Source organism: Carettochelys insculpta, chromosome 29 (assembly GCF_033958435.1).
Source record: "Carettochelys insculpta isolate YL-2023 chromosome 29, ASM3395843v1, whole genome shotgun sequence".
NCBI classification, from domain to species: Eukaryota; Metazoa; Chordata; order Testudines; family Carettochelyidae; genus Carettochelys; species Carettochelys insculpta.
The window spans coordinates 7224214-7239575 of record NC_134165.1 but is presented as its reverse complement, the minus strand read 5'-3'; the positions used below and the strand labels follow the sequence as shown (position 1 = coordinate 7239575).

General features: G+C 48.1%; 1 protein-coding gene across 5 annotated transcripts in view; it reads right to left on the bottom strand.

The window, feature by feature from the left end:
* WIZ (WIZ zinc finger) overlaps nt 1–15362 on the bottom strand; it is a 183620-nt gene that overhangs the window by 149428 nt on the left and 18830 nt on the right. For 4 of the 5 annotated variants that reach the window (XM_074979610.1, XM_074979613.1, XM_074979612.1 and 1 more), the window contains exon 2: nt 14706–15172. In XM_074979610.1, the coding sequence (XP_074835711.1) occupies nt 14706–15090 (385 nt within the window). In that variant the 5' untranslated portion in view covers nt 15091–15172. Of the gene's footprint in view, nt 1–14705; nt 15173–15362 lie in introns of those variants that run through there. The other variant, XM_074979615.1, reaches the window with a different exon arrangement.

The window sequence follows — 15362 nt, the reverse complement described above, 5'->3', positions numbered from 1 at the left end:
CTCTGGGCACTGTCACTGCTCCACCAAGCTCCTTTGTGCATCATGGAAACCTAGACCTTGACCCAGGACCCTGACTGCAGCTTTACTCGTGATGAGGGAATGTCCCTTGCATGCATATGCCAAGGCAGCACGCAGGAGCCTACATAAGTTTTGTACCAGTAAAGCTGTCAGTTAGGAGTGTGACCTTATGCTGGTATAAAGATGCCTTATACTGTATACAGCCACCATAGGGTGGGGTCGGCAACCTGTGGCTTTGGAGCTACATGCAACTCTTTAAGGAGTCATTTGCAGCTCCAGACGCTGCTGTTGCTGACTCCTCTGAAGCTCCCTGCCCTGCCGCTGCTGAAATAATAGAACTAAATTCAGTTGGTTTAACAGCTGGAAGGGTGGCAGGAGGAATCCAGCTGTTAAACCAACTGAATTTAGTTCTATTATTCCAATGGCAGCAGGGCAGGGAGCTGCAGAGGAGCCAGCGACAGCAACATCTGGAGCTGTAATGACTCCAAGAGGAGGAATGAAGGCTCTCTCTCACAGCCTGAATGAAGGCTCAGCAGTCTGCTGTTCTGGCCCTGGAGGGAGGGAACTAGAGGGGACAGTTCTATGTCCTCCTTCCCATGCCCACCTGCATCTTCCACATTGGCTGGCTCCAGCCGGCTCCCTCCCTCCCTCTGCCTGGTGCAGCTCAGTGGATCCGAGGGCTGAGAGGGGAGGGAAGACAGAACAGGTGCAGGGGAATGGAGGGGGAATTGGCCCCTCTGCCTGCCTGCCTCTGCAGTGGGTGACAAGCACCCCCAGGCAAGGCTCGACCACAGAGCTCTCCTCAGGTGGGCTCCCAGCTCCACTGGCAGTGCATGGGGCAGGGAGGAGGCAGGACACTAGTGGGTAGAGAGCTGGCTCTGGTTCTCCATGCAGAATGGCTGCTCCTGGGAGTGCGGGAACTCAGGCCGCCTCAAACCAGGAGCAGCATCAGTTGCTGGGACACCAAGCGGGGCTGGCCCTTAGGCTCTGAAGGGAGAGCGAGTGTGACATTGAGTGCCACCTGCAGGGCACTTGCTGCCCAGATCCTCCTCAGCATGGAGGGTTGATACAAACATTGCTCCTTCCTGCTTAAGAGCCAACACTCAGGTGCAGCATTTTCCTTGTCCTCATCTACTCTTCAATCTGGGGTGAAATCAACAAACTTTCTAACTAGTACTAATCCTTGTGTGCGTGCTGTTCTTTAAATTGAGGTTACTTAAAAGTATTGTTTGATGTTATTTATTAAGGACTGTCTCCTATTCACATGCATTGCAGCTCTTGAAGTATTGATCTTGCACCCAAATTTGAAAAAAACGGTTCTTCTCGCTATTTTGGTTGCAGACCCCTGTCAAAGGGGAACTGTTACACCAACAAAACCTCTTGTACCACTTGAGCTACATGAATCAGATCATCATCATTTGTATTATCTTCATGCCCAGGAACTCAGCATTCCAACCACCCAATCATATGCTCCAAATGACTTCACAGAACTGCATGAAGGGGATACACAATATTTTCCTTCCATTCCATCCACACAGATCCAGGGCTTGGCAACATTGGCAAACGATACACAAATTGCATACTGCACAGGGCCAAATGCCAGGAAAATCCCCTCTGTTGAGACTTCCCCCTCGCCCTGCATTCACTGAGGCAGCACGAGCCACAGGAAGCCAAGCAACACAGTAGCCTGCTCCACTCTACCACCATTTCCCAGTCAGGGAGTGGAGCAGAGTCACTCTGTTTCCAGTGATCATGGTGAAGCAGAACAACCAGGTAAGGCTATGGTGACCTGCAGCTCCCACCACAGCAGTGAGTGTGGCGGCCTGACCCCTGATGCTTCTCCACACCAGCACCCCTGGTAGTTATCCAGGTCATGTCACTTAGAGGAGGCTTAGGGGAAGGAGTGCAAAGGGAGTCAGGGAGTGGTTGCTCCCAGATCCATGCTCCATTAGGGATGGCCCATTGGACAGACCAAGGAGACTACCAGGCCTCTCTTGCCATTGGATCAGGTTAGACTTTTCTCTGTTAGACTTAAGAGTCCATGACCACATGCAGATACTTTTAGGCTTGGATCAAGTCACCCCTTGACCTGCTTTTTAAGGTAAAGTGATAGAGCCCTTGAATCTCTCATTTGAAGAGATATTTTCTAATTCTTTAATCATTTCCTTAGTTCTCCTCTGAGTCCCCTCCAATTTATTAACATTAATCTTGAATTGAAGGCACCAGAAGTGGACACAAACTGGCACCACATGAAGAGGTAATATAATCTCTATACTCCTATTCAAGATTCATCAGTTTAGGTTTCCCAGGATTATCTCAACTCTTTTGGCAACTTATATTCTTACATTCATATTAACCCCAAAAATACCAATGATTCCTCATTTACCATTAATTTTTGAGACCTATCAGGTGCTGACAGCCTTCAGCATTAGTGCTATTTGTTCCAAGTGGGTGGCAGTTCTTGTGCTGGTTAGACACTGTCAGGAGGCCCCTAATTTTGACACTTTGCCCTCTCCCACTATAATACAATAATGACTTCTTTGTATGTCACACATCTTTCCCCCAGTACGAGGATCATACATTTCTGAAATAAAAGCCAACGCCAGCAGTTAGCCTTACTCATAAGCAAAATGTCAAATAGGTCACAAATTCTGTGACTTTCCAAAACCTCCATGACATTTTCCACTTCTGCCCCAGGATTACGGGACTGGAACTGTCAGCCAACAGGGACCTCACAGCTCTCGGCTGCCACTGGCGGTGGCAGGGAGGGCGAGTTCCTCTCCCTTCCCACAGCAACCTCAAACTCCCCCACCAAAAGCTCAATTTTTTCATAGTTTTCAGTAACTGGCACAGGCTTCTGCAAACTTCTGTTTATTCCTGTGACCAGTCTGAGACGTTTACTAAAAATAACTGACCAAATCTTAACTTTAATTATGAGCACCCTTACAACAGCAAAGTGTACATACATCACTCTTCCCATTATTTTATCCCAACGGTGGCAGGAGACTTTATGGACATTAACTAAACCCAACAATCTTCCTGGAACACAGGGAAGGATGGTACTGCTCAAGCCTAACAGAAGGCTGGGATACTAAACTATGATTGACCCACAGCTACACAGATTTCCAGGAACATTTTTACAACAGATTATACAAATCCCTTCCCTCCAATTAACTCTTGCCCTCATAACTCCCTGCCTCCAGCCAGCACACAGCCATGCCAGACCTGACCCTCACCAAATAACAGATATTAAAAAGGAAATCCATCCCCAGGGAGGAAGTGGGCGGACCTTTCATGGGAATGGAGTCAGCAGCAGGGGAGAGCCTGGGCCCAGAGTGATAGGGATTCAGATGTGCATGCCTGGATGGGATTTATGAAGGCATAGGCCTCTGAATGCTTATCACTCCAGGCCCAGGTATCACAGAGCCATTCATTCAGAGAACAGAGGGGATACAACACACACTAGTACAACTCCTTGGTATTAATTTTGCAACAGCCAGGGAGGACCAAGGTCAACATGGTAGGACATAGGCTGAAGCCAACGAGATATTATATATTTACTTGTTAGCTATCTATATATAAAAATACATGGCTCAATGCCCTCCCACTCCTCCAGAACCAGGCACCCCAAGCTCCTCGCTGTAACCCCAAACCCCCACCCCTCCACCAGATCCAGGCATGCCCAGCTCCCCTGCTCTAACTTGATAGCAGTGACTCACTGGAGCTGCTATTGCCACCACATGCTTCTTCCACCAAGTGCTGGGGTGCATGTGTAGAATGGGTGAGGTTCAGCTGAAGAGTATAAGAGAATTCTACAGTATTGGGAGAGAGGTAACTACTGGTTATTTCCTCTATAAAAATCTATGGTACACCCATATATTGAATACCACATGCAGATGTGGTTGCCTCCACCTTAAAAAAAGAGTTATTTTGGAATTGGAAAAGGTTCAGAAAAGGGTAACAAAAATGAGTAGGGGTACGGAACAGCTTTTGCATGAGGAGAGATTAATAAAACACACTTTTCAGCTTGGAAAAGCGATAGCTGTGGGGAGGGAGCATGGTAGAGTTCTATGAAGTCTTGATTGGTGTGGAGAAAGTCGACAAGCAAGTGCTATTGACTCCTTCTCAAAACACAATAACTATAGAATCACCACAAGAAATGAATAAGTGGCAGATTTAAAACAAAAAGAAGTATTTCTTCACACAAGGCACAGTCAGCCTGTGGAACTCCTTGCCAGACGATGGTGTGAAGGCCAAGACAGTAACAGTGTTCAAAAAAGAACTGGGTAAGTTCATGGAGGACAGGTCTGTCAATGGCTATTAGCTAGGATGGGAAAGGATGGTGTCCATCCCTAGCTTCTCTTTGTCAGAAGCTAGCGACAATTGACAGAAAAAACATCACTTGATTATACATTCTGTTCATTTCCTCTGAAGCACCTGGCACTGGCCACTGTCAAAAGACAGGATACCAGGCTAGATGGACCTTTGGTCTAACCCAACTTGGCCCTTCTTATGGTCCAGAAGCAGGAAGGACTGAGAGCAGCAAGCGGGAAAACCCCTGGGAGCTGCAGTCTAGGGTTGGTGGAGGAACTGTGTATGTTTGGTCAACAGACCTGTGCGTGGAGAGGAACTATGGGCATAAAACAGTAAAGCCGTGTCTACACGTGCATGCTACTTCGAAGTAGCGGCACTAACTTCGAAATAGCGCCCGTCACGGCTACACATGTTGGGCGCTATTTCGATGTTAACATCGACGTTAAGCGGCGAGACGTCGAAGCCGCTAACCCCATGAGGGGATGGGAATAGCGCCTTACTTCGACGTTCAACGTCAAAGTAGGGACCGTGTAGTCGTTGTGCGTCCCGCAACATCGAAATTGCGGGGTCCTCCATGGCGGCCATCAGCTGAGGGGTTGAGAGACGCTCTCTCTCCAGCCCCTGTGGGGCTCTATGGTCACCGTGTGCAGCAGCCCTTAGCCCAGGGCTTCTGGCTGCTGCTGCTGCAGCTGGGGATCCATGCTGCATGCACAGAGTCTGCAACCAGTTGTCGGCTCTGTGGATCTTCTGTTGTTTAGTGCAACTGTGTCTGGGAGGGGCCCTTTAAGGGAGCGGCTTGCTGTCGAGTCCGCCCTGTGACCCTGTCTGCAGCTGTTCCTGGCACCCTTATTTCGATGTGTGCTACTGTGGCATGTAGACGTTCCCTCGCAGCGCCTATTTCGATGTGGTGCTGCGCAACGTCGATGTCGAACGTCGACGTTGCCAGCCCTGGAGGACGTGTAGACGTTATTCATCGAAATAGCCGATTTCGATGTCACTACATTGAAATAAGCTATTTTGATGTAGCGTGCACGTGTAGACGTAGCCTAAGTCTGCAGTCCATTCAGGACAAGCCAATGCCTGACAGATCATCATTTCGTTCTGTGCTGTACAGTATCTAGCACCGTGGGCACTGGGTAGCACCCTTAAGAACATACCATACATGGTGCGCAGGTCCTGAGCCACCCCTGGGCCCACAACACATGTAATTGATGGTAACAATGACAAGAATGAAAGAAGCCAGCTGGAAGAAGACAGGGTAAGAAAAGCGATTGGTATGGCATGAGTTAGCTGTGCACATATTTGGCAGCCAAAACAGGCAGCAGTTTTCCCAGCCAGCCAGAATGAATTCTAATTTGCAAAGCACATGGGAAATAATTTACAGTGGGAAAAAGTGAAAATGTTGAGACCACCAGGCCACCCACAACTTGGGGAAAAATCATCCCTGATCTCAGGAGAGACGAAAACGGTTTTCCTTCCTCCATTACAGCCAAGACAGGTGACAGCAAGAAATTTATAAGTGGGGAGTCACATGCCCTAGAACCTTCTGTCTAGGCATGTCGTTTAAAGCTAAGAGCTTTATCCACCACACATTACACCTAAAGCAGGGTGACTTTGATAGTGTCTGTCCTTTTTTTTTTTTTTTTTTTTAAATACAAGTCCACAACCTAGCACAATGGGCTTTCAAAGGCTGAATGCTTTTCCTAAGGGAATTCCAAAATGTCACTGTCTAAGAGCAGATCAGTGAACTTGGATCCTGTTCATGACGGTGTAAACAGAGGGGAAGCTAAGCTAATCTTTTTTCAGCATGAGCTTGGAAAGGAAACGATTCAATGCTGTTTTATTTGCCATGTATTGATTCTAATTATCTCCATCTCTTCGCTTTTTTTTTCCCCCTCTTTATTCAGTCACTTCTGAGTTATAAAAGAGAAACTGATTGGTCTCCAAAGCTGTCCCTCAGTTTACACTTGAAGGAGGAGTTTGTGTGTCCAGGACAGAACATAGTCATCTGGGAGTAAGGCTATTTCCACACTATGAGATAAATTTGAATTTAAGGCAGTCAGCTCAATATTTCAACGTTTCTGTCTTCATTGTAAATACTATTAGTTCGCTTTAGGAAGCACTAATATCGGTATCATATCGTTGAAAGCAGCTGTGTGTAGTATCAAGTTCAAATTTAAAAGTTTGAATAAAGGCCAGGGTGGAAGTGCCATGGCTTAAAATTGAATTTATTAGCCTCCAGAAGTGTCCTGTACGTTTCCCACAAAGCCACGCGGCTACCCACTATGTATGGCTGCTTCCATCTCCGCTGCTCTCCAGGGCTACGTCTACATGTGCACGCTACATCGAAATAGCTTACTTCGATGTAGCGACATCGAAACATCTACACGTCCTCCAGGGCTGGCAACGTCAACGTTCAACTTCGACGTTGGGCAGCACCACATCGAAATAGGCGCTGCGAGGGAACGTCTACACACCAAAGTAGCACACATTGAAATAAGGGTGCCAGGAACAGCTGCAGACAGGGTCACAGGGCGGACTCGACAGCAAGCCGCTCCCTTAAAGGGCCTCTCCCAGACACAGTTGCACTAAACAACACAAGATCCACACAGCCGACAACTGGTTGCAGACCCTGTGCATGCAGCATGCATCCCCAGCTGCAGCAGCAGCAGCCAGAAGCCCTGGGCTAAGGGCTGCTGCACACGGTGACCATAGAGCCCCGCAGGGGCTGGAGAGAGAGCATCTCTCAACCCCTCAGCTGATGGCCGCCATGGCGGACCCCGCTATTTCGATGTTGCGGGACGCGGATCGTCTACACGTGCCCTACTTCGACATTCAACTTCGAAGTAGGGCGCTATTCCCATCCCCTCATGGGGTTAGCAACTTCGACGTCTCGCCGCCTAACGTCGATTTCAACTTCGAAATAGCGCCCAACACGTGTAGCCATGACGGGCGCTATTTCGAAGTTGGCGCCGCTACGTCAAAGTAGCATGCACGTGTAGACGCGGCCCAGGTGTGCAGGAAGGAGGTCACAGGAAGCCTGCAAATTTGAATTCATCACCAGTAACCCCTGGAAACAGAGGGTGCACCCAGAAGCTAGAATTGCTTTTACTCATTGCATCGCACCACATCAGTAGCCATCTCTTGCAATCATGAGCACCCAGGGTAGCAATCTACCTAGTAGTTCTCAGGGTCGCAAGAGAGCTCCAGCATGGAGCCCTCTGGAGATTCTGGATCATTTTGCAGTTTGGGGAGAGGAATTAGTGGCGACCAGACTTTGGGTGTCCAAGGGAAACACGTGCCTAGATGAGAAGAGGTCGCAGTTGACGATTGCCAGAGATCACTCCCAGGACTCTACGCAATGACGGGTGTAAGGTGAAAGAACTCCGGCAAGCATCTCAAAGCCCAGGAAGCCAAACGGCCACCCAGGTTCTCTCCAAAGCCCTGCCACTATTATGAACAGCTGCATGTGCTTCCGAGGGGGACCTGACCACGCTGCCCATTCTTCATTTCAGCACTTGGAGGCCCTAGTCTGGAGTCCGGGGTGAGCCAAGAGGAGATGGTGGGCCAGGAGGAAGAGGCCAATGGAGAGAAGGACAGTGGCAACCAGCAGGGGCCTAAGGAAGCTGGTCCTGGCAGCCCGAACCTCTTCCTCACAGACTTGGAACTGGACCCTTCTATGCCTGTCCCTGAGCCCACAGGGGCCAGCTGTTCTGGTTTTTCTGAATGCTAGGTGGGTTGTGACTGGATATATGTATGGGTATGCGTGCAGGTTTTCTATGGAACTGTGCCCCTCAGAACAGCATGTTAATATTTCTGGGATAGAGTACTTAGCCTTTTTGGAGATCTCCCTGAAGGCCTCATCCAGGCACTCTTGTATTTTTTGCACCAGATTTTTGGGTAGGCCGGACATAGTGCGGCTTTCATGGTAGCACACCTTGCCATGCCAGACAACCACCTAGGGATCTGGTGGTATGGCACCACACAGCATTTTTGCAAATTTTCCAGGCTTGTGGTCACACAGGCTGAGCAGCTATTCTTTCTGGCTGGCTGTTATTTTTAGGAGGGTGAGGTCTTCTTTAGCAACCTAAAGCAGCATGGGAATTTGGATTGCATTTCTTTGCAATGCTCCCTACCTTTTACATTTACCTGGAACACACTGGCGCACCTTGTGGCTGGCGAGTGCTCTGTCTCCCTCACTTCCACGTGGCTGGCAGGCTGTCTGGCCCTTCTCCGCTCCCACTTTCCTCCACATTTCCTTTCACTTTTCAGGGATCCCTCCCCATCCAGCTGTGCCTGCAGCTAGAATTTAACCCCTCTCCACATGGCTGCAGACCCTGCTACCGCAAACCAGCATGTCCAGCACAGGTAGGTTTGCCCTCCTTTCCATAGCCTTTTCTTCCCTACTTAGGGCTGCTCCTGGGATCACTAAGAAAGTTTTCATCCCTTGGCCCAGCAGATGGCTGGAAAACTTCCCTCCGCCTGACATTTCTTTTCACTTTTCAGGGATTCCTCCCCATCCTGCTGTCCATGCAGCTGGAATCGAACTCCATCCCCCTTGTCATGCAGCTGCCAGTCTCTGCAGACCCAGCTCCTTGTGGAGGATTGCTGAAAACTATTTTACTCCTGCTTCAGGATACCATCCTGATTCTCCTACTTTGTCCCCGCCCCCCCAGCCTCTTAGAGCAGACAATTTCTTACACAAAGAATTGGTGTGGATAAATGAGGGCTTGTGCAATGGATGCTTTGAATCCCATCCTTAAGAAGCCTTAGGCAGCCTTGCAAAAAGTAAGTATAGACAGAGACCCATTCATTCCATGGGTAAGTGCTCTGTGTGAACTGTATCCAAATTTTGACTTTCACTTTTCAGCAGGCATCCCCAGTGTGTGCAAAAGGTCCACGCAGGATCTTATCCTGCATCACATGGAGCGGGCTCAAGCCGAAACCATTGAAAGCAAAAGGGACACAGCACAGTGGCAGCAGAATACGTCCGAGTTCCGGAGACAATCGTAGCATCTGAGGGAGGACATGGCAAAGCTAACAAAGGCAGCGAGTGATCAAACAGAGGTCCTGCTCTCCATGCTGGAGATGCAGACTGACTCCCAATGCAGCACTGCAGGCACTTCTCACTGCTGCCTGGAGTCTCCTGAATTCATGTCACCCACCTCCCCATCATCATGGCCCTCAAATGTGGGGAAGGAGTGCAAGGACAGCCTGCCACTTTAACCCTAATAGCCACTGCACAAGGCTGTGCCCCCACCCTTGACAATGCTTATTTTCCCTGTCGCTTAATCCTCTCCCCCTAACAAATAAATTTATTCTTTTTATGACAACCTTAGTGTGATTTTTTTGGTGCCCATCTGTGTTAGGGTGCACAAATCACTGTGGGGACTGGCAAAAGGACAGCCAAGGTCCATAGAGGACTCATGGCACAGGGACCCACACAGGGTGGAGGGAGCCAGGGCCTATAGCATAGCTGTCCGGTGCTACACCAAGGTCCACAGAGGTCTTGCAGCACAGGAACCTGGGTGTAGGGTGAGGGGGCCAGGACTAATAGCACAGCTGCCTGGCCCTATTTTGGAAGATAACTTTCCCTTCACCTCCTTCTTCCAGCAACTTAACCCCCTCCCACCAAGTACCAGCCTTCTTTCTGTGACAGCCAGAGTCTGATTTATTGGTTTACATTTGGTGGGGAGCAAAATCATTTTGGGGAGTGGTGGGTAGTATTAAAACGGAGAAATACACTGCTATCATGTGTCTGGCAGAATAGTCATGAAGCTATGTTTCAAAGCCTCCCTGATCGCTGTAACCTCAGCATGGTTACTGGAGAACAGCCCTGTAGACAGCTATGAATAACCCCTACTCATGGCCTCAGCCCCAGAATTCCAGAGGTTCATAGATGTCTCCCTCTTGGTTTCACAAATGTTATGCAAAATACAGCACACTGTAATCACAGTGGGGCATTTGTTTCTGAAAGGTCGAAATGGGTCAACAGGCACCTGAACCCCACTCTTAAGTAGCCAAAAGGTGTATTCCACCACCATTCTGCACTTGCTGAGTCTGACATTGAAATTATGCTGGCTGTGGTCCAGGGCCCCTCTGTAGGGTTTGATGAGACAAGGGAGCAGAGGGTAAGCAGGGCACCCAGTATTACAACAGGCATCTCCACAAACGCCAATCTTGGAAAAAAAAAGTCCCATCCAGGAGTTTCTGAAGATGTGCTTGTCATAAAACTTCCCCAATCATCTCACTCTGATGTCAGTGAAATGACCTTGTGATCTACCAAATCCTACACCACCATCGAGAAGTATCCCTTTCTGTTTATGTACTCAGAGGCCAGGTGGGCTGAGGCTACGATAGGGATGCGTGTACCATCTATTGCCCCAACACAGCTCGAAAACCCCAAGGCAGCAAAGCCATCCACTATGGCCTGTACACCTCCCAGGATCACGACGTTCCTCAGGAGATGCTGACAGAATGCCCTGGCTACCTGCACCACCGCAGCCCCCACTGTAGATCTACCCACACTGGATTGATTTGCCACTGACTAGTAACTGTTGGGTGTTGCCAACTTCCACAGAGCGACTGCAACTCACTTCTGAACTGTTAAAGCTGGCCTTATTCTCGTGTTGGTGTGCTGCAGGTTGTGGGACAGCACATCACAAAATTTCATGAAAGTGGACTTATGCATGCAAAAGTTCTGCAGTCAGTGCTGGTCATCCTAGAACTCCTAAATGACATGGTCCCACCACTCTGTGTTGGTCTCACAAGTCCAAAACTGCTACTCCACTCTCAGCAGTGCATCCAGGACACCCAGCATGAAAGTTCTTGGACTTCAGTTCAGTGATTTCCTCTTTAAAAATCTTCATCATCCTCAACCATCATCTTTGTATTCAAAAGAAAAAGTGCACGACAGTCTGTGACATTGACCCAACAGCGTGTGCAATGACATGAAGCATTTGAGGATCCATGATTGCATTAGTGCTGTGATGGCAAGAACAGGGCAATCTCCCCTTTGTTTTCCTGTGGTTAGTGGGTGGTCTTAATACTGGGATAGTGACATCAAACACACACACACACACACACACACACACACACACACCCCACCTCCAGAATGCAACAGGTCTAAGGCACTGTAGGATGGGTACCCACAATACACTGCTCATGCATTTGAATGCGGATACTGCAATGGGAGCACAGTAACATGACATGGAGAAATGGTGGGTAAATTTTTCAGAAGGTTTGAGGACTCAAATTCGAACTCATAAGAACGAAGTTAAAAAAAAAAAATCGAATTTATTATAAGTCGAATTCATCTCATAGTGTAGACATGGCCTGAGAGTAGAAGATCCATGTCTGTTTTCTAGGTCATGAGATTCCAAGCAACCTTACAGGGGGTATCATTCAGGACAGCCAGACAGGACAAGCATTCACTCAGTCCAAGAGCCTTCAGGGCTGTCTATGCACTAGCACCCTTCAATCCTGATCATACACCTGATGGGTATAAATCAAACCCTGGGCACCTGACTTAGCTAAGCCAAGTATAACAACACAACTCCCCTCCTTTCCCAGCCTTGCGAGGCACATTGTGCACCAAGGAGAAAGCTGAAGGTAAATTGCTGCTGCAGCGGATGGAAATAAAGACTATGGCTATGTCTACAATAGAGCTTTGCCGACAAAACCCACAAAGCATCTACATTCCCAAAGGTGTTCTATCGAAAGTAAAATTGACAGAATGCGGCACTTTTGTCAACAACATTCTGCCACTCCCCCATGAGGCAGAATGCCTCTGTTGACAGAGATCTGTCGACAGAAAGCCAGACTGGAGATTCGGGGGGTACTATGTCAACAGACGGAGCCTTCTGAAACATGGGGCAGCCCTATTTGCTGTGTTTCTGGCTGGCCATTTTGCTGAGAGCGTGGCCAGGCAGTCTGGCTGCTCTCTGTTGATCGAGTGAATTGTTTTCTCAATCTGCTTTGTAGCCTGGCCACAATCTGTTGACAGAAGTTTTGTTGGAAGATATCTTCCAACAGTAACCTCTGTCCACAGATCTCTCTGGTGTAGACATAGCCTATGTGAGATGTGACTGTTCACAGAGGAAGATCCTGCTCACATTGTCATCAGTGACACCTGACACTAAATTATGAGGCACATTGAAGAAGTTGGGCTCCTCTTCTGGAAGAGAGAGTGAGACAACACACACGCTCCTAGAGAAATCAACAGTGTGACATTTTTCACAGTAATAAGGGTCCAATCTATAGATAAGGAAACTGATAATTAAGAAGATAACTTAGGCGGAACTTTAAGGTTTCAGGAACAAATAAGTGGCTAGAACACAGCATTTGAGATCTAACTGGAGAAGGCTACTGTGGGATTGTATAGCAAAGGTTAATGCAGAGGAGAATAGCAGAAAGCAATGGGAGTAAAGGTCCCTTCCCTGTTGTTTCTAGAAAGGGAATGAACTTCGGCACGAGCTTTCCAGGTTTCCCGCCAGCAAGCAGAGAGAACGCATTCATAACCTAATGATACAGAGCAACATAAGAGCATGCCCAAGTAATACACTCATGCGAGTTCACACACCCACCTCAACTGGAGAGGCCACTGTTATTGGAGATAACCAATAAGAGCCTCTTTCCCCAAATCTATTTCCCAGCCAGGATTCCTGGGTGCAGTAGATGGGGAATGAAGCCTTTTAAATAAAAACACATCCAGACCAGATTAGCTATGCACCTTTTCCCAGGTAGACAACTTCTCTCCTTATTCTTAGCATAGATATATTCAATCAGAAAGGCAAAACTGGATGCAGGAGGGCATTGCACAGAGCCCCAAAAGCCCAAAAAGATAAACTGGCACACCATAGGTTCCTGAGAGATACAGCTAATCACAGTGAAAAGGAGACTAGAATCAGACTATTTTGTTCCTATGAATGCCACTTAGCAAAGGAAGAAATCACTACAAATTATCCAGGGTTTCTAGTTCCTCCTGCTGGTAGAGAAGCCTACACTTCCAGCTCAGGACTAGTACAAGGAGAACAAGTGTAATCCACAGATGTGCAAAGGACCTAATTAGGTCTCCCAGTTCTGGGCTGTCAGCATGTGCTTCATACAGTGACATTGCATTTAAAGATGCAACATACCCAGAGGGTTTACTTCCCTAAGCAAATAGCAACATTTTTAGAGGGTTCGTCTACCAGGGTCACTAAGTTACCAAGTGCTGCAGAGGTTTCATCATCCATCTGGCATCATTTAATGGGTTTGACAAGTCTAGATTCATGAATCAAGGAGGTAGTCTTGACTGCAGCAAACAAAACTCCAAGAGCTATCAGCTCATGATTATACCGCTGGACTATTTCCCGGTCTGTGGTGCTGAACCTAATCATTACCATTTTGCTACATGACCAATCAGTATGTTACATCTAGATTCTCTTCTGGGTGCCTCAACAAATGAGTAGGCTCAAACAAACTACAACAGGCGCTATTCCACATATCTGTGTCATCATCATGTTCCCTCTTCCTCCTCCAAAGCTCTCAGCCTCACCAGCAGAAAGATCCCAGACACCTAGGAAGGAAGCCCAGTGCTACACTCACAGCCGCAGCTTAGCTACAAACAGGACCTCCATGAGGCACTCCATGAGTTCCTGGACCTTGGAGAAAGTGAAGCCAGGAGAGATGGGGAGGAGAAGAGGAAAAAAGCTGTGAAAGGCCCAGAGCTCTCATCACCTGGGTGTACTGTTCCTGGTGCCAATAAGGAGAGAGTCTGCTGTCAAGGCAGCTTGAAGAAACACCAGCTGGCCAGAGGCCAAAATGAAAGATGAGGGGGTCCCTCCTCAGCACAGTTCAGTCAGGAGAAATGCTCAGATACCACCACCTGCCAGCCACCCTGCCGTCAGATGCTAGGGGAGGAAAAAGGAGTCTGTCGCTAGACTTTTCTTCTTCTCTAGGCACCTCTGGCCTACAGATACTTGATAAATTTGAATGCCTCCCCCGCCATCCCATGCTCTGGTTCCTAGAAGTCTCTCCTGCCTTCACCCAAAGCCAGACACCTCCCTTCTCTCCTGCATATACCTCCAATATCTGCCTCTCATATTGCTTATAGTGGCAGCAAAGCAGAATGGCATGGATTCTAACCAGTTTCTCTGCAGCCTGCAGGGTCCCGACTAGTAGCAGCTGTACTACCACTCAGCAGTCTGCAGATTCAGACAACTTCCTGCTGTGTTGTCCCATTGAGAAAGTTTCCATCACCACCACAAATGCCAGGTGCACTTTTTAATGAAGATTAAACTCTGCAGCAACATAGGCTTCTCTCTTCTATTTCACCAAGAAAGAACCAATGGATTTGAGTCCCACCCATCTCTTCAGGGTGTGCAACTTACCTGCCACATTGTGTGCTTCCAAAGCAATGTCTGGCTCCTGGCGGGCTAGAGGCAAGAAAAAAGTGGGATCCTTATGGCTGCACATGTCATCAGCATCCAAATTCCCTTTCCCATCTCTGCTCATGGCTGCCACATTGTCAGAAGCATAGAAAGCAGCCTCCTTGTGCTCAATCCCTGCTTCCATTGATGTCCCGGATAGAGCTGCGCTCTCCAGAGGCATTTTTGCATCTTTAACAAAGGCTGTTATTTTCTGTTCACCTTGGGGGCACTCAAGGGCAGCAAAATCTTCTTTGTTTGACTCCAGTGTCATTAACGAAGTTTTGCCTCCATCACACCGATGTGCTCTCTGTTGCTCTGATGAAGAAGTAGAGACAGCTTTCTCCATTCCTTGGCAATTCTGTTGTGTCACTCAGGAAAAACAAACATCAGGGCTTCACAGGAGTCACAGGCAGCTGTAGCCCGAAAATCTTTAAAAAAAAAAAAAAAAAAAAAGTGATGAGGATTTCTCATTTGCAGAGACACTTCCCAGCTCTCCCTGATCACACCTGCTCTCTTCCGGCCCAAGAGCATGGCCTGGAGTAACAACTGATAGTAACAAAGAATCTTACTGTGCCTTTCAGCACAACACCTTTAGAGCATCTCTACATGACTGGTTTC